General features: G+C 32.0%; 2 protein-coding genes across 2 annotated transcripts; both read right to left on the bottom strand.

Moving 5' to 3' along the window:
• Positions 1-3,855: 3,855 nt before the first annotated feature.
• On the bottom strand, positions 3,856-6,041 carry LOC146896915 (receptor-like protein kinase At3g21340). The gene is made up of 2 exons (XM_085736358.1): positions 6,028-6,041; positions 3,856-4,261 (listed from the first exon to the last, which is right to left on the bottom strand). Exons 1-2 carry the CDS (start codon positions 6,039-6,041, stop codon positions 3,856-3,858), a joined length of 420 nt encoding a protein of 139 aa, XP_085592484.1.
• Positions 6,042-9,781: 3,740 nt separating this feature from the next.
• Positions 9,782-17,535, bottom strand: LOC146896916 (putative LRR receptor-like serine/threonine-protein kinase At1g05700). Its single transcript, XM_085739250.1, has 13 exons — positions 17,416-17,535; positions 16,765-17,311; positions 15,698-16,179; positions 13,959-14,097; positions 13,801-13,872; positions 12,965-13,036; positions 12,805-12,885; positions 12,071-12,213; positions 11,746-11,963; positions 11,335-11,461; positions 11,036-11,098; positions 10,766-10,955; positions 9,782-10,473 (listed from the first exon to the last, which is right to left on the bottom strand). Exons 1-13 carry the CDS (start codon positions 17,510-17,512, stop codon positions 10,068-10,070), a joined length of 2,637 nt encoding a protein of 878 aa, XP_085595376.1. The 5' UTR covers positions 17,513-17,535; the 3' UTR covers positions 9,782-10,067.
• Between the last annotated feature and the right edge of the window lie 827 nt (positions 17,536-18,362).

An 18,362-nucleotide genomic window follows, 5' to 3' on the forward strand; every position in this document is an offset into this window, starting at 1 on the left:
ACTTTCAAATTTTCTATTTTTATATTTTTCGGGAAATGTTAACTTGTGCCCTTGGGGCATAAGTTAAGAAACCAAATGTAAAAGGTTTTTCTTGGAACTTGTGCATTCAATGTCTTAAAAGTTGCAAAAGTAATACTTTCAATATAAAATTTATTTTTAATTTTCATTTTAAGATCCTAAACTTGTGCCCTAAGGGCATAAGTTAACATGACCCTTATTTTTTATAGGTTCCTTTCGTCAAAGTTAATCTCATTAGAGACATTATTGTCCATCAAGGGGACATTTGTTTCAAATTTACTAGATTTATTTTTAAAAAAATAACCTTTTTAAGAATATAAGGATAATATATGGGTGTTTTATTCCTACCAACTTTTAAAAAAATAAATATGTTAGGTAACCTTTACAATATTTTGGAACACTTTATGTTAGTAATTAAGTTAATGTGTATTTAAATATGAATATATTTTCATTTTCAAGGAAACTTTTTCCCATCTTTTTCTTTGGGAGAGATTTTCTTTCTCAAAATCTATTAAAACAAGATTAAAATTTAATAAAATTCATAACAAACATAAGAATTATATATTTTGATATCATTTTATTCTCAGGAATCTACAAGGTACGATAACTTGAAACAAAGACAATATATAAATGTAGGCACCCGTGCCAATTTTTATTAGTGTCATGTTTTATTTATGTAAAAATCTATTATAGAAATTGGCATTTTAATCCTCTCTAAAAAATAAAAAAAACTTGGCACTTTAAGTTTAATCAATGAACTTCTATTAAATTTAAAATGCTTGCGCATAATACTGAACGAATTAGTATTACCGGCCATGTAACCAGAAAAGGAATTATGACCGGCCATGAGAGTGTGGAGTTAATATTCTTTCCTTCTTTTATCTTTTTTTTTTTTTAGTCGAGTAGTCTAATTGGCCAAAATTTATCTCTTAAAGTGGAGAATTCATAGTTCAAAACCAGACTCCTACATATATTATGCAATGTTCCCTTATTTTATGTAAACACAAGAGAATAGTACCTCAACATATTATCTAATTTAGAAATAAATTTGTTTTAAGTAACTCTACAATTAATCTCCGGCTGTTGAACTCGAAGGTAAGAGTTGGAATGCTAAAAAACAGTTATAAAGAAGTTAAAGTTCAACCTCTACAGTTAATAAATTTTGAGGCCTTCTAAAGAGTGTCTCTTAGTGTATCCCTTAGAGTGGTAGTTACTAGTTAGTTGGCCTTCTGAAGAGTGGACTCACACCTATCCCTTTTTTTTCGTCTCTTGTAGAAGGGCCACAGGAAGCCGTCCATTTACATTAAAAAAATAAGGCTTAATTAATGATTTGGTCCCTTAAGTTATTTGTTGGTTACATTTTGGTCCCATAAGTTATTAACGTTACAATTTGGTCCCTTAAGTTACTTTTTGGTTTCGTTTTGGTCCCTTAACTATTAAAAGTTTCGTTTTGGTCCCTTAACTTATTTTTTGGTTTCGTTTTGGTCCCTTAACTTATTTTTTGGTTTCGTTTTGGTCCCTTAACTCTTCCTCCGTCAACCACTTTGGTCCTTTACGTTAGGATGAATGTATTAGAGTTAAGGGACCAAAACGAAACCAAAAAATAAGTGGAGGGACCAAAACGAAACCAAAAAATAAGTTAAGGGACCAAATCGAAACAGAAAAATAAGTTAAGGACCAAAACAAAACTTTTAATAGTTAAGGGACCAAAAAGTAAGTTAAGGGACCAAATTGTAACGTTAATAACTTAAGGGACCAAAACGAAACCAAAAAATAAGTTAAGGTACCAAAAGAGTAATTAAGCCAAAAAATAATAAAAATGTGCTCAAAACTGATCAGAAAAGAGGTGGGAAAAACTGATCCAACATAAAAGTCAAAATATCAAATTTGAGTTTACACTAATAGTTCACTTTTTAAAAAAAAAAAATCCAAAATTGATATTTCCTATTGTTGAATTTCAAAGTTTGTCGATGAATCAGCTAATAGCTCTTAATAATGTTCAGTTTCGTATGACCACAAACCATGAAGAAAAATGGGAAAACTGATGGGGCTCATGTTTCAGAGTGTTAATTAATGCGCGTAAATAGGATCATAATTTGCAAGAAAAAAATACTAGCCGTTAGAAACCCTATATTGGAGTTGATTTTTTATATTGTCGGAATAGGAGTGCGTCTAGTAATGAATCAAATGTTTAAATGTGGTTCCTTGTCAAGTTAAGAAGTGATAATCCAACATGTACGTTCAGTTAAGAAGAAGCCAGTATATTTGTTGTCATGCTGTTCACGTATATCATGGAAGATAACTACATCGACATTGTCTTTGAATACTCAGACATGAGACTTTTTATTTGGTTTGTAGTACAAAAAATGTATTTTTTGATGAAAGGCTTTTTCCAATACAATTAACTTGAAGTTCAAGGTTTTAAAAAATCAGTAACGTGCAAAGAAATTAATGTAACATCAGAAAGTAAAGTAAATGACTTGAAAAGTAAATGTCCGAAAAGGCAAATAACTTGAAAATTAAAAAATTAAAAAATTTCATACTTAATCATGTAAATATATAATCGACGATCGTTTTATGTGTTAAATGTGACTTCAAAAATGCATTAAGAAACCGTTATTATAGTGCATCTAGACCGCTATTTATAGAAAACTATGGCAAATACCAGTGGCGGAGCCAGAAATTTTGAATAGTGGGGGCAAAATATATATAATTTTTTTTACAGAGTCATCTTAAATAATTTGAAAACCCTATTCTAATTTTACAGCAGGGTCATCTTAAACAATTTAGAGGCCGATGTATAATACTAATTTAGAGTAGTCATTTTGGTCTCTAAATGTGTGATGTGTTTTTACTAAAATATTTGAAATTTATCAAAGTTATGAACACATCATCAAATGTTTCTGTTGTTATTCATTGTATAGACCAAATTGATTAGTGAAAAATATATTTAAAGATTAAATTAATTAACTAAAGACACCTTTAAAAATCAAAATGACTAATAAAACGAGAACGTTTTTGCTTAATAAGTTCCATAACATTTATATGAAAGGTTGATAAAAAAAAATTGAGTAAATATAATAAATAAATAAATAAATGATATGGGTATATATATATATATATTAGTGTGTATATATGTGTGCATATATGTAGTATGAAATATAGTGGGGGCACAAGCCCACAGAATACTAAACGTGGCTCCACCACTGGCAAATGACATACATGTTTGCCATGTTAATAACGTTTTTCGACACTGCATTGTTATCCAAGGAAGAGTTTACTGTCCTATCTATAGGATGTGGGACTAAATCCCCTCGAGTGTTGGTCGCTAACACACCCCCTCACGCTTCAGCCCAGCCCAATGGCCTGAAGCATGGACGATGCAATTGTGAATCTTCTTTATATAAAACCCTTATTGTAAGTAATATAAAACTTTAATTATGACACTTTAGAGTCTGACAAAAATATTTTTTTGGTGGAACTATAATTTGAGAGAATTTGAAGTTAAACTCAAATTAAAATAGTTTTTGATTGTGCACTATGCTGGTCAAAATAATACCCAATGTCCCTAACCTTGAAAATATTTTTGATTAATTTTGGTTGTTATTATATTTAAGAGACTATTTTGATTAATAGAGTGTACAATCATGACTATTTTATAATTTCGCTGCATTGAGGACTATTGTGGTTTCACATATACATTCAATGACAAAAATGATTATTTGTCCTTTTTTTATTCATAGAAAACTTCTAAGATATAAATTATTGTGTATATCACAAGAAGGAGTAATGTACTAGGATATTTGGAGTGACACTGAATATCATTATAAATGGTGGTTATCCAGCTAAAGGAATGGTTTCTGATACAGTAGCTACAGAAACCAATTCATCTCTAGGTCTAGTGTTTCCATTATTTCTCTGAAATATCTTCAAAGATAGACACTCCCTCAGTTCTGCCAGTATTTGGCTCATGTCTGGCCTTTCTGCTGCATTTGGTGAAATGCATGACATGGCAATCTCTACAGCTTTTCGTGCTGAATTGATGCTAAATTTACCCTCCAACTTTGGATCAAAAAGTTTCTGAATATCTCCACCTTCAATTATGGGAATAACCCATTGAAGTATGTGGATGTTTTCTCCAGCTGCTCTTACTATTGCTTGACGACCAGTGATCAACACAAATAGAATTATTCCAAAACTGTAGATATCATTTGTTTTATTTGTGTTTCTTGTTCTCTGATATCTTTTTTAAAAAATAAAAATAAACAAAATTAGTGATATTGATCTAATTAACATATTGCTTCATTATTATTTTTTTGTTAAGTAGCCTAGCGGCTGGAGAAATTCACCTTAAAGGCGAATATAAGTGGAGTGTCCGGGGTTCGAACCCCGACCCCTGCATATAATATGCATTATCCCATACCAAGTGAGCGAAGCTCACAGGGACTAACATATTGCTTCTTGTTAATCTAATGTTCAATTATACAAATTATAGATCAAAATAAACAACTCTTTTTTGTCAAAAATATTATTAATATAGTACCCCTAAAGTTTTATTAAACTCTTTTAAGGAATATTTTTACCGTCTCTCTTTCGATATAAAATTAGGGTTACAATCAACCTAATAAATCAAATATTCAGGGCAAAAAAATCACAACAATATTTTTAAAAAAAAAAAAAGGAAGAAGATGATGAGCGATTAAGATGAAGATGGAGGGGGCGAGGTAGGCCAACGTAGAGGAGGAGAAAAGACAGATTCCAAGTTGTTTCGGGTAGAGTGTGGGCAAAATAGAAAAAGGGGGATATGATATTTCTAACTCAGCTTATACTTAGGATAGGAAATACAAAGGCTTGACAGGATAGGATTAATTAAAGGTTTAATTTATCATATCCATTTGGTGCGTCAAACGGAAGATTTGAATAGGATATGATATGGTTATCATATCCTGCCTCCTTATCCTGACCATCAAACGGACCCTAAAGGTTTAACACTAAAAAAAGACTCCCATTAAGGGGCATTTGTTTCAAGTATTTTAGATTTATTTTTTGAACTAACTTTTCAGAGAATATAAGGATGAAAAAGTGTATTTTCTTCCTAACTACGTAAAAATAATGAATGTATATTTTGGCAAACTTTATAATAATAAAGTCATTAGATAGACTCTATAATTAAAAACAAATTAATCACAAAAATGATATTATCAAATGTGTCAATATAATATGCCTACAATGTTTCCGGAATTTATTAAGAACAACATTAACAACAACTAAAAGACTCATAGATCGTTGGATGAGTCACACACTATGAGTATTAAGTATTAGACAATGTTTGGTTTCATTAGAGGTTAATTGGTTCAGAGACTCTACAAATCGAATATAATCCATATTTTTGTTGGACAATTATTTAATACTATTTGCTTCTTTGTCTGTTTTATTATTATATATGTTTGAACGGTAACCCATGCTTAATTTTTTAGACTGAACTTACTATGGCAAATTATTTCTTATGCAGAGTCATCAGTCATGCTAATATAATTTATTTATTTCAGATAATATGTTTGTTATTAATTGTTCATTTCATTAATTTATAAAACTAATGAATTTTTGTTGTTTATGCGACATAAATTAACAAATGGAAATGAAATATAGTTTTCAATATCATTAAAACCTAATTGAAAATATTTGTCGGAAGATGTCAACCATTTAAAAGAATTTCAATTACCTCGAGCGGATTAATCTGTACAATTGTGTGCGGAGATTACGCTTGGTTTGCAACAAAAAAAATATTAATATTAAAACCTATTTTGATAACTACACATTCAAACGTAATTTCAATCCAAACTATCTAATGCATAAATCGATAAGAATCAATTTTACTTAATGTATCCATACATAAATCCATTTAAGTTCAAGTCACCTCAAATAAAAATTAATTCTAACAAACTCAATTCTCGTCACTGCAGAACCAAAGACACATTATGTTCCTTACCATTTTTCTCATTGGTCTACCTGGATTTACCCATCCCTTATTCTTTTTTGCATTCTCTTGTAGAAGGGTCGATGGAAGCCGCCCCTTAGCATTAAAAAAAATAAGTGTTGAAAAGATGTAGAAAGGAAGCTCAGTCTTTTTTAGATTTGGAGCTACTAAACTAAAAGATGTATAAAGGAAGAGCAGCCTTTTCTAAGGCATTTTTTATCGGACCTGCCAACGACATGACTTATAAGACGTTCTTTTTCGAACCTGCCAACTCTGAACTTCCTTTTTGTTATGATTGGTTTACTTTCAGAAGGAAGTTGAGTGAGTTTAGAACACATCCTCACACATCTTGTGATTATTTGGATTGGATTTACGGGGTTGAAGTTTCTAAAAATTATATTTGGAGGAGATGGTATATCTATGACATGATCATGCTATAGCATGAAGACATGAAGCTCGGCGTATATCATCTTATTGGCATCCTCTCATAGCACACCGTAAGCAAGATCGTTTATGAGGCAGAGCGAAGAGGACTATCGTTTTAGACCCAAAAAATAAGTCTAAAATTTGGGTCCCAAAATAAAATAAAAAACAAAAATCTTTTATCTTCCTTTGGGATATGATGATCCATACTCTTCTTGGCCTGGCTGCCTTACTTGGGTTGTCGGTCATAGGGGTTGAGGCTCTTGCAACCAATGATACTCCCATTCTCCCTATAGGCTTACTTTTTCAAGGGACATTTCCAACCACGTTGCTTTTATGGAGCATAGTATTGGAATTACATATGATGTTACGGATACATAGCACAACGTTTTCTTACTATTTAGGTTCATCAAATTTTTTGTTTATGCTGGTTCTATAGCAGTCGTTCAGGAAACTATATGTTCCCTTATTTAAATCCAACATGATCTTAGCTTGGGGTTCTTTAAGTATGTACATGATGAAAGTTCGTTTTTAGCATCAAACAAGATAAGTATTTGTGTATCGTCTCCACAGGGAATAGTGCGTTATCAAGGACAGTTTAAGATCAATTATCATTCCAAGTATTAAGAGTACTTGTTTGTTTGAATTGAAATGTAACTAGCTAAACTAATTGCAAAAAGTAAAAGTTGAGATAAATAAGGATTGAAACTTGTTAGGAGTAGAGTTCCTTAACCAAGCGTCACACGTAACCCAATGATCCATACGAATTCTAGCTTTATAAACAACATTATCACAATCAATTCTAAACTATCCTTCGTGTCCAAAGTGATATAATTAACTCTAAGGTATCGTTTAAACATTCGTGTCCAAATCCCTTAAACGATAACAAAGTCGATCAAATAACCTAATCGACCGTGTCCAGCCTGATTAAGTATCCGAAAGCATTTAACTCTTGATTATGGTGATTATCACAAGATTAACAAAGATGTCAAGTAAGTTAACCTAAGATATATTGCTACTCTAGCTCTAGATTCAAGAGTTTGTGTCCAAAGCATCTTGAATCTCATTGAAAGCATTAACACAAGAATAACAACAATATTGAATATAAATTGCTAGAACCATATATTGCAAGATCAAAAGATTACATGTTTAGCAAGGGTCAAGTACCTCTCATCCCAACAAAGGGTATTTAGCTACACATCATCATGGAAGCCTTGCAAGGATGGGTTGAAAAGGAAGGATTCATTACACTTGTGATGTCTCAACTAAGGAATAATAATCCAACTTCCAAAATCACTCTCACTCTATATGATCTCCCCTATTTCTCTCTATGAAATTACAATAAAAAGCTAAGCTAAAAATGAGAGAAAAGGATCCTCAAAAATATCTAAGATGATCCCAACATAATATCTTCAAAGAATAGCAAGTGGGCATTTAATAGCCTCTGTTCTGCTTGAGCTCGCAGATGCGAGCAGCATCACTCGCAGATGCGAGTGATTCTTCTAGTCCAATGAGATGCTGCCACGTCATAAATGAGGAGGTCAAACCGCCCTAACTCGCATCTGCGAGTAAGGGAGCTCGCAGTTGCGAGCTGCTCGCATTGGCACTCGTAGTTGCGAGTTTGAGTGCGAGTTGCAAGCCTCCTGGATCAGCTTCTGCCCAAATAGTACTTTTTCATGATTTTTGGTCTTTGATCAGTGTCTTGAGGCTAATTCCTGCACAAAAGAGTAGAGTAAGATATATAAAGCGTAATAAGGCATTTAACACTTATTTCTCGGCTTTTCCTTCAATAACTTGTAAAACAAGTAACAAAAAGTGCATGAAATACAACATGAAATTAACACTTCTTGGCACTTATCAGTACACTTTATACCGTTTTTTTATATGCAATTCTAATTACCTGGTTTTAAGGAAAGAAAGAAACAAAGAATGTGAGTGGACCCCTAGATTTGGTTCCTTCAACTTTAGTTTCGGTTATGTTTCCTGAAATTCTTGGATAAGAAATTTGATCCCAGCTTGATTCCTTTAGAGGAACAAGCATTAGGGAGAGAACTATAACTCACTTTTCATGTTCAATGATTTTGCCTTCTAGTGGTGAATCATCCATCTTCTTTGACCAAAATTTTAGCCAATTGGATCCCAGTCTTACTAAAAGAAGGTGGTCGGTCCATCTTGAATGTGTAACGCATAGAAAGAAGATATCCGTAGTCTCAGGGAGGGGTTTTCTCTATGGTTTGCAATCAAAGAAAGGAATAGCAAGATTCAAAAGAATACTAAAATGGCCAGTAAAATTGAACTTTTACAGCATATTTCCTTTGGTTATGAATCTGCGGTCCCAAGCATCAGCAAAATCCTCTTGACGTAGCCAAAGTTAATAAGGTTGATTGACTTGGCATAAAGAAGGTTCAAGCTTTTCGATAGCTTATTTTTCTTGTTCACCTGAAGAAAATAGTTCATTTGTCAATCCTTTCAACATGATTACTCTTCAAGGGTGTATCATCGGCCACCAAAAAGGTATTTTATCCTTCCTTTCTAATCTCACTTTCTGGTTTATCAATTTTTCCCTTCTCTTACCCTAGTTCAAATCCTAATGACGCCCAAGGACAAGATCGAGTGTAGTTTAAATCCAATAACACCCAAGGACACCATAATATCGTCCCAATAAGCATTTTCAAGAGCCTAAAGAAAAGAAATATTCATGGTGAACTTGTGGCCAATCACTCACTTCTTTCCCGTGAGCTTAGCTCAATTGAAATGAACATTGTATTATATATGCATGGGTTGGAATTCGAACCCAAGATCACCTTAAGAGGTGAATTTCTAGATATTGTGTAACTTGACCAAAAAAAAAATTCTTGGTACTCTTACCAACCTATTTTATTTTTATTTCAAAGAGAAAAAACTATTCACCAAACATCCAAAGAGAATGTAGTTGGTTACCCAAAAATCCACTTCCAAAGTAAGCTATTCTCCCAACTTCGTTCCTTTTTTGAGTATGTATGTAATACTCATCGTCTAATAACTTTCCTTTTTCTTCTTTTTTAGTATGTATGTAACTGACTCAAGTAAATTTTGAGATTTTGCTTTTGATATGGGGGTTTTTGAAGATACGATGTCCTTGTCCCACATGAAAGTTTAGGAAATATCATAGATGAGACATAGTCGAAGATCACTTAAAACTTCAACCGTTCTCAAAAAACCATTTCATATGTAATCTTAATGGTGGCAGTCAAGTATTAGCATTTTTAAGAAATGTAAATCATGTGCAAGAGATATGTCATTCTGAAAAACCGATGGTAAAAATGATTAATGATGCATCTGGGTATTATAGGCAGCATGCGGATAATAAAGACTAATCACACCTCCACAAAATAAGTGCCTCCGTATAATTGATATAACAACTGTCACTACAAAGAGTAGTTCACTCTTGGACTCTTCTTGGTCAATTTTACAACGATTGTAGTTACACATTCTTAAATAATATGCCATCAATAACATATGTGATATGCAATGATTTATACATAAGATGAGATTATAATTGTTCCAAGAAAACTTCAAATGTAGAAATTATATTATATATTGTACAAATGAGGACTGCTAGAACATTTGGAGTGACAGTGAGTAGGAGGAAAAGATCATCATATGGTAGTTACCTAGGAAAAGGAGCTGTTACTGATTGAAACAGTGAGGAAGTCGATTCTATTGCATCGTTTTCTCTTTCTTCATGTCTCGGAACAATCTCCAAAGATAGACATTCCCTCAGCTCTGCCAATATTTGGCTCATGTCTGGCCTTTCTGCTGCATTTGGTGAAATGCAAGACATGGCGATCTCTACAGCTTTCCGTACTGAACTGATGTTGAATCCCCCCTCCAACCTTGGATCCACAACTTTCTGAATTTCTCCTTTTTGGATTATAGGAATAACCCATTCAAGTATGTGAATGTTTTCTCCAGCTGCTCTTACTATTGCTTGACGACCAGTGATCAACACAAACAGAATTATTCCAAAGCTGTAGATATCATTTTTTTTATTTGTGTTTCCCGTTCTCTGATATCTATTAACAAAACAAACAAATAAACTGCATAATTACTCCTTAAGCTTATTATGTTTTGCTTCTTTTCAATCTATTCTTGGATTACACAAATTATTGACCAAGAACAACAAGAAGCACATTGGTAAATTTATTTCAGCTATTTAGCATCAATATTTTGCATCTGAATTCAATCCAATGTGTGAAATGAATAATTGTGTAAAAATGCTATAACTATATTGAAATATGGTTGCCTCTTCAAAAAAAAATATTCAAATATGGTTAATCAAATTTGATTTTTCATATTAGCACTTACTCAGGATCAGCATAACCAAGTGTACCAGCAGGGCGCGTGAATATATGAGAATCAATATCGTTATCAAAAGCTCTACTTAGACCAAAATCAGCAATCTTGGCATGCATGTAATCATCAAGTAATATGTTGGACGGCTTCAAATCTCTATGCATAATAGGTGGTTGGCATCCATTATGCAGATAATCCAATCCTGAAAAAATCAACACTAAGTACAATGTAAGGGTACAATATCCAAGTAAGATGTTACCATAATTAGTATTAGTACTTTACCGTGTGCTGCATCAATTGCGATGTTAAGTCTCTGATTCCATTTTAAGATATTTGAATTTTCCACTGCATGCAAATTATAGGCATTAGTCTTGAAACTCTGAATATTTCTCTGCCTCTGCCTTATTCATAATCCTTGTAATAACTATAAATTATTATTGTGTACTGAAAAGGCTGCCTAGGATAGGTTTGCATTTCACCTCAATTAGTGTTTTGTCGGTTTAGTTGATAAAGAAAAAATGTTCTTGTACCAAATCTATTATGGATGCTGACAAACTACATAAGGACAAAATTTAAATTACCTTGTAAGTGTTGATGGAGATTTCCATTTGCCATGTATTCATAAATCAATGCTTTGATTTCACCTTCATCACAATATCCAATGAGAGGGACCAAATTTCTATGATGAACAATCATTAGAAGTTGTGCCTGCATTTTAAATTTTATATGTAACAAAGTTAACTGTGAAAATAATGCAGAGTTCTTAATTTAAATTGTTGGTTCAAAAGCTAATTATAAAACCCTCAAGAGTTATACCTGCACAAATTAAAACCAAAACAGGAAAACAAACAAACTAGACAGTGTGTGCAAATAAAAAAAGACGCAACAATAATAGGACCAGACCAAGGTGTCTTGTTTGATTTTTAAGGCACACGCCAGATAAATTTTACTTAACTAAAATCAAAATCGAATAAGTTTTCTGACAATCTAACCTCTGATTGAAATTCCTTATAACCTTGCATTGAGGATGGTGAAAGTATCTTAACAGCAACTTGAGTGTAATTTTGTAGAACACCAATATAAACTTTTCCAAATCCTCCTTCTCCGATAATAGTTTTGAAGTTATCAGTCATATTGACAATTTCAGTGTAACTGAACTTTTGATGTTTTGATTTTACTGAAACCCTTTCCCTTGAATTTGAAAACGTAACTACAGCAGTGATAAAGAAAATTGAATGAAAATATGCAAGAATGTGGAGAAAAAAAAAGCTGAATGAGGTAGAAAAGTAGTAAAAATTGATATCGTATTTAAAGTACCTTTCTTTCTTCTGAATATCCAAAATCCAAGAGAAATCAATAGGATTACAACAATTAATGCTGAAAACGATGCAATCAGAGGTACAGACAAATTCTTCTTCGTGCAGGATTCTGTGGTACAAAGACCAGGATTATCATCCACACTGAAAGAAGTCAAAGGTGATTAGATATTAGTGTTATTATATTATATCACTGGTGATATTTGCATTTTTCTCCAACAGCAGTGATGATTTCTGCATATTTGTTGAACAATTTAAAATAGAAGCTAAACCTTTAGAAAATAATCGCAAGAATTAACAATTGTTATCGTTCAAACCTTTACATACTTCCACTAAACCAACTTAACTTACCACGTTGATATTTGGGCAAATAAAGCTCAATTACTATTGTTTAATTGATTGTTATAATGATTACAGGAAAATAAAATGAGTGAATTGAGCTTATAATTATATATATAAACAAACTTGCTCTATAGCTATTGTTGGTATTTCAAGTGAGAATGAGCCATCTCACGTTGGATGGAAAAAGTAGATGTTGAATACTATGTAAGTGAGATGACCCATATACCTAATGCCTTAAAGTTTTGGGTTAAAATTTAATGTCTAACACTCTTTTGTAGTTGCTCTTGGCTAAATATAGATCATCTTCCGGTTCCCCTCATGATCCAACAATTATAAAGAAATTAACCAACATACTAACTTTATGCTGAATATAGCTTAAAGTATAAGGAATACCTCAATGATAGTGAACCTGTTTTTGATCTCTCAAGGAGTTCACCTGGAACTAACCCTGTAAGTTTGTTCTTCCCCACGTTTCTGCAAACACAGGACAAATATGACATCTTATCATCTTCTTATAGTTGTAATCAAGGAAATTACATTTCATGAGACTTACAAGTATGTTAATGAACGCAGTTCCATCAGAAAATTAGGTAACGGACCGGTTAAGCTATTGTTTGATAAATCCCTGCAAGCAACAATTTATATGAAGTGACAATTATGAATCCCTAATATAGAGAGAATAATCATCTGATTGAATGGATATGGTGCATGTCTGGATTGGCTGTAGATTTGTCAAAATAAACAGTTATTTTGTGAAGCTCGAAAGTGTATATTTTTTCAAAATCACTGTAACTCGCCATAATTCTTGCAATCTCACTGTCAGTCCATATATACACAATTTCATCATTTAACCAAATGAGATTTATCCTGGAAAAAGCCTCCCCCGTTTGCAGGCATAAGGTTATATGCATTAAGGCCCAGCCTCCACCTGGTCGGAGCCTCATAAGCTGATGGATGTTTTTGGTGATGGATTTTGGAAGTTTAAGTTTATCTTTTGGTATATATTTGATATTTGAAAAAATTGAAGTAATAATAGCATGATAGATTCCTTAAAAAAAAAAAAAAAAATAGCATGATAGATGAAACCCACTTGGGTTGGTCTGGTGGTATTGATTTGGGACCTGAGAGTGTGCTCCTCCTCGAGGTCTCAGGTTCGATTCTCTCTGGTGCCAATTTTGGTGGGCTAATTTAGCTTCTTCAAAACAAACAAAAAATAGCATGATAGATGATCATATGATATATCAATCACGCTTTTATTTTTAGAAATATCTCAAAGCTTCCTTAATTTAGAAAAGAAAAATAAAGCCTTCTCACAGTTTCAAAATCTACCGTCCAAACATACCCTAAACAGCCATTCACTTAAACAAATGGAATTAATTAGGTACTCACAAGTACTGTAACATAGTGAGCTGTGATATGGAATATGCTATCTGCCCTGTCAGTCCACTTGAAGACAAGTTCCTGGTTCCATTTTTCAGAATTAGTGTGAGTGGATGGTTGAAGTTGTTGAATTTATGCATGGTTTATGAAAGGGAGTGTAAACTTACAAAGATGTGATTCTTGGGGGATTTAAGCCATCAAACTTACAGTTTAGGCCTTCCCACATATACTTCGAAGGACCACATGGATCTCCTTGCCAATTTCTAGCCACCCCATAAGCATCCTTGATGTTTGTGATAGTATCAACTAGTATTTGACATTCACAAAACAGTTCAAAAGAATTTCAAGTCAATTTGTACATAGTTTACATAAAAACATTACTAAAAATCATATACTACATCTTTCACAAATATATGACCTCGTTGACTAAATCCCGATAAATAAAGAAAGTACATCGTAGCAAGGTTGTTAAAATCGACATTTTGCTTTATATTGAAAGAGAATTGCAAGATCGTAAAACCTAAAACTGCAATCGAAATCAAAGGATTCTACTCAATAGATTTTCTAGAATCGAATAGATATCAAGATCGCAAAATCAAAGATCGCAAACAAAATCGAAGGATTCAACTCAAATAAGATTAAATATATACTATAAAATGTATAAACTACTTAAAACTTGAAATCTTAAAGCAAACATAAAACAATCAAGTCTTCTTAACATAAAGACTGGAAGTCCTAAACCTTAAACATAAAACAAACTAGTAAAAAAGCCTAAACACAAACGACTTAAAAGTCTCAAATCTTAAATATAGAACAACTAAGTTCACAAAATACTTAAAACCTATACGCTTCAAGCCTACATCACATAACGAACAATCCAATTATAAGGCAGAGCAAAATTGTAAAGGATTAATTTTAATTCATGTTTTGTTCAAACATTCTAATTTTTTTGGGATAGATTTTTACATTATTCTACACATTTCATCACATTTTTATTGAAAAATACAAAGGCTACACATATTTGACTTTAAAATAGGGACCAAATGTGTTGATTTAAAATTTTATAGAGACTAAAAGTCGAAGGAAAATTTTAGAGACACTAAACAAAAAGTTTGTATATTTATAGGGACCAAAAACATATTTTACCCAATTGTTTAAACATAAACAATTTCAAACAGATTTTGCATAGTTTAGAATTCTACTCATGATTGAGATCGGTAAGGTAGAGAAAAATCGCAAAATTGTAGGATTTTAGGATTTTGATTGCGATTTTAACAACAATGCTTAGTAATAGTATTAAATGTGTTGACTATTTCTTGATCAAAAAAATCTTTGTTGACAATTTGTATTATTTTATAAATTTACCATTCAAGAGAAATAATTCATTTATGTTTTCATCATAGTACTCCCTTTGGTTTTAAATATAAACAAAAGTAAAAACATATTTGACTCTTATTTGTACTAAATTTGTTTTGAATTTACCTTATATTTAAGACCGTATGAAGTATCTTTAAGAAGTTGCGAAAAAATGTAAAATAATTTATGACATGTTGGTGAAAGTAAAAACATATTTGACTCTTATTTGGACTAAATATGTTTTGAATTTACCTTATATTTAAGACCGTATGAAGTATCTTTAACAAGTTGTGGAAAAAATGTAAAATAATCTATGACATGTTGGTAAAGAAATAATTAATGCAGTGAAAATGTATCAAGAGGTCTTCTATCTCGAGGGTTAGGTAACTCAACCGGTTTAAGCTAAGGGATGCAATTAACCAATAACCACTAGCATTGGTCATTTTATTAACCTAACAACTAACCACTAATGTTTGTTATTAAAAAAATAGGTCATATATTTAAAGACGAACATAATATGCTATTCAAATAAACTAAATGGCTAGCTTACCATCATCCTGTTGAGTTTCAGATTGTGAGAAGTCTTTTACTTTATAAATCTCAAAGGCATTGAGGATGGGTGGAAGGGTTGAATTCTCTTTCTTATGAAACGAAAATTTATACCTTGTGGCTCCAGTCCAAGGTGCATTTGTATATGAGGTAAATTCTCTCCGGTATTTAAGTATCCCAGGGCCATTTAAAATTTGATCATTCAATGTCATATCGAATGCTCTAGTTTCATTTCCAACCATCTTCTCAACCTCGTTAAAATGCAAATATGTGTAGTATTTGTCATTTACATTATCTGCATCCCAATAAAATTGTAAAGGGGCACTGACGTTTAGCGGTGCAATAGCAGTGCTCATCACAATTGCTGGTGGATTATAATAATTCTGAGCTAGATCATCAGTGTTAAGTGAGGTGCTTAATCGTCTCCAATCACTAGATGATTCATAAGGCGACCAGATGCGGTCATAAACATCATCTTTGTACCTTTACATGACCAAAAAATATATATCAGTAATTGCCTTTGATACATTTATTTATATTTATATAAATAAATAATAAGTTAGCACATAATTAATACGAAAAATTCTCCTTTTGAGATTATTTGGAATAACATGATATGACTGAAGGTATCTCTTTTTTGCATGGAGATTTTTTAATAACAGACTTCCGACAAAGGAAAATTTAATTCTTATTTTTGTGCCGGTGGTTTTTTGATTATTCGTTTTTTGGTTGGTTATGGTTTACTGTGTTGAGGTGGTATGGTATTACTATTAGTAACATTTTTCCTCAGACTGTGTTGTGTCATGCTCAATCTTTGTGGTTTTTTCTATTGTGATATATAAAGTGTTGAGAGAAAAGTTTGTTGTGATTTGGCTAGCGTGTGCTTGGTCCATTTTGAAGGCTCATAATAATTTGGTGTTTAGGGCGCAGAAAGTTAATGATCTTCGATGAATCAGTAAGAGACAAAAAATTTGCCTTGGTGGTGGTTGAAAAATCAAGCTAAATGCTTCAACTATGACTTGAATGTGTTACTATAGCCGAGTCTAGGCAATGCATATATATTGTTACCTGTATTCTAAGTTTGTAATGGAACCTAAATCATATCTGCTGAAGAGTGATAATACCACTGGTTTTATTGAGGCTGTGATGTAAGAATCATTGTTCAAAATCCTCAATTCTATAGCTGAAATGAATGGAGTCCCTTTTCCTGTGTTAACAAGACATGGTTGTATGTAATCTTTTGATGGAATTAAAATGATCTCCTTGATTGTGGTGAGTGATGCATTGGAAAACAACACCGTATCCCACACATTAGGTCCAAAATGAAGATCAAATTGTGGTGGTTGATTTAGATTATCATAGTTTCCATAATAGAAAGTAGCTCTGATTAAATATTGAATACCAATGGTTACATTTATTCTGTAACAGTTTCTCACTCCCCTAGGAAAGGTCCTTACAAAATGTAGTTGTTGTTGATGAGTAATCATCTCTGCAGGTAATATACTCTTACTTACACCTGCATTTATGAATTCAGCATCTGATATGTAATTTATGCCTGTGATCTTCTCAGTGTAGTTTGAATTTTCAGGTAGGCCACAATCTAAGCTAATGAATCCTGAAAAGAGATATATATATGTAGGAACAAAACTTCAGCTATAATATTTAAGTAAGAACTATATATGTGACTTAAAGCAACTACATACAAATTAATAACCAAACCTGATTGATCCTGAGCCTGTATCAAAACCAAAATAGCAAGGACACCGTGCAATAGTAAAAGAAAATGAAGAAACATTTCCATCATTTTTTGCTTCATTAGGGATACAATTTATGAATGATGAATACTAATACTGTGCAAGGAAGCATTTATACTGCTAGAGAGTTGCATTCCACTTCAATTTAAGCAGTCAATAATATTTGTGTCATGTTTTCCTTCAAAAAAAGTTAAAAATTTGTGTCATGTTTTAATATTCTTTTTTAAAAATATCTATATATCATATACTATGATTGAATATTTTTGCAAAATATTTTTATACAAATTAGCATTTTAATTTTAATAAATGAATTTCAATTAATATTAATATCACTGCATGTACTATATCCTCTCGCAATTTTTTTAAAATATTCCTAAAAATATTTTAAGAAAATTATGGTAAGCTATGCTTTATGGGAGTGGAGTTGAAATCCTCTCCATTTTGATCTTAACCCGTGAGAGTATTTTTGTGTAGTATATACTGGGTTAGGATCTTCTCTATTTCTCAAAATACTAATAAATTTGTTTTAGTTCGTTTTCAATATACAATTTATGATTAATTGATTTATTTTTAAAAATTAACATATTCATTATATAAGTAAACCAAAAATATGAAAAATAAATATTTATAATTTGCAAAAATTAATAAATCAAAAAAAATTATATTAAGGAATACTTCTAGAAGAATTGACTGGGTATATGCTAGTCTATATATGTGTGTGTGAGAGAATTTTCCATAGAAAAATATTTTGTGGTTCAAATTTGAGCGTATAAGGAAGGCAAAGCAAGATAATGTTGAGGAAAGAGGTGGTGAAGATTAGTCAGTCAATTTACTGAAGCTAGCCAGTGAAGTTGAGAGCAACATTATCAAACAACCACTAGAATATAATATTCTTTGTTTGATTCAGAAGAC

Source organism: Medicago sativa, chromosome 8 (assembly GCF_051527215.1).
Source record: "Medicago sativa cultivar Bolivia chromosome 8, Bolivia_mono, whole genome shotgun sequence".
Taxonomy (NCBI): Eukaryota; Viridiplantae; Streptophyta; class Magnoliopsida; order Fabales; family Fabaceae; genus Medicago; species Medicago sativa.

Bases quoted from the DNA above. Each gene is read 5' to 3' on its own strand.
- LOC146896916 (XM_085739250.1), bottom strand. From the start codon at position 17,512: ATGAAGCAAAAAATGATGGAAATGTTTCTTCATTTTCTTTTACTATTG. The intron at 13,037-13,800 runs GTGAGTACCTAA...TGTTGCTTGCAG, and splicing joins CTCACTATGTTACAGTACTT to GGATTTATCAAACAATAGCT. The intron at 11,462-11,745 runs GTTAGATTGTCA...TTTAAAATGCAG, and splicing joins ATAAGGAATTTCAATCAGAG to GCACAACTTCTAATGATTGT.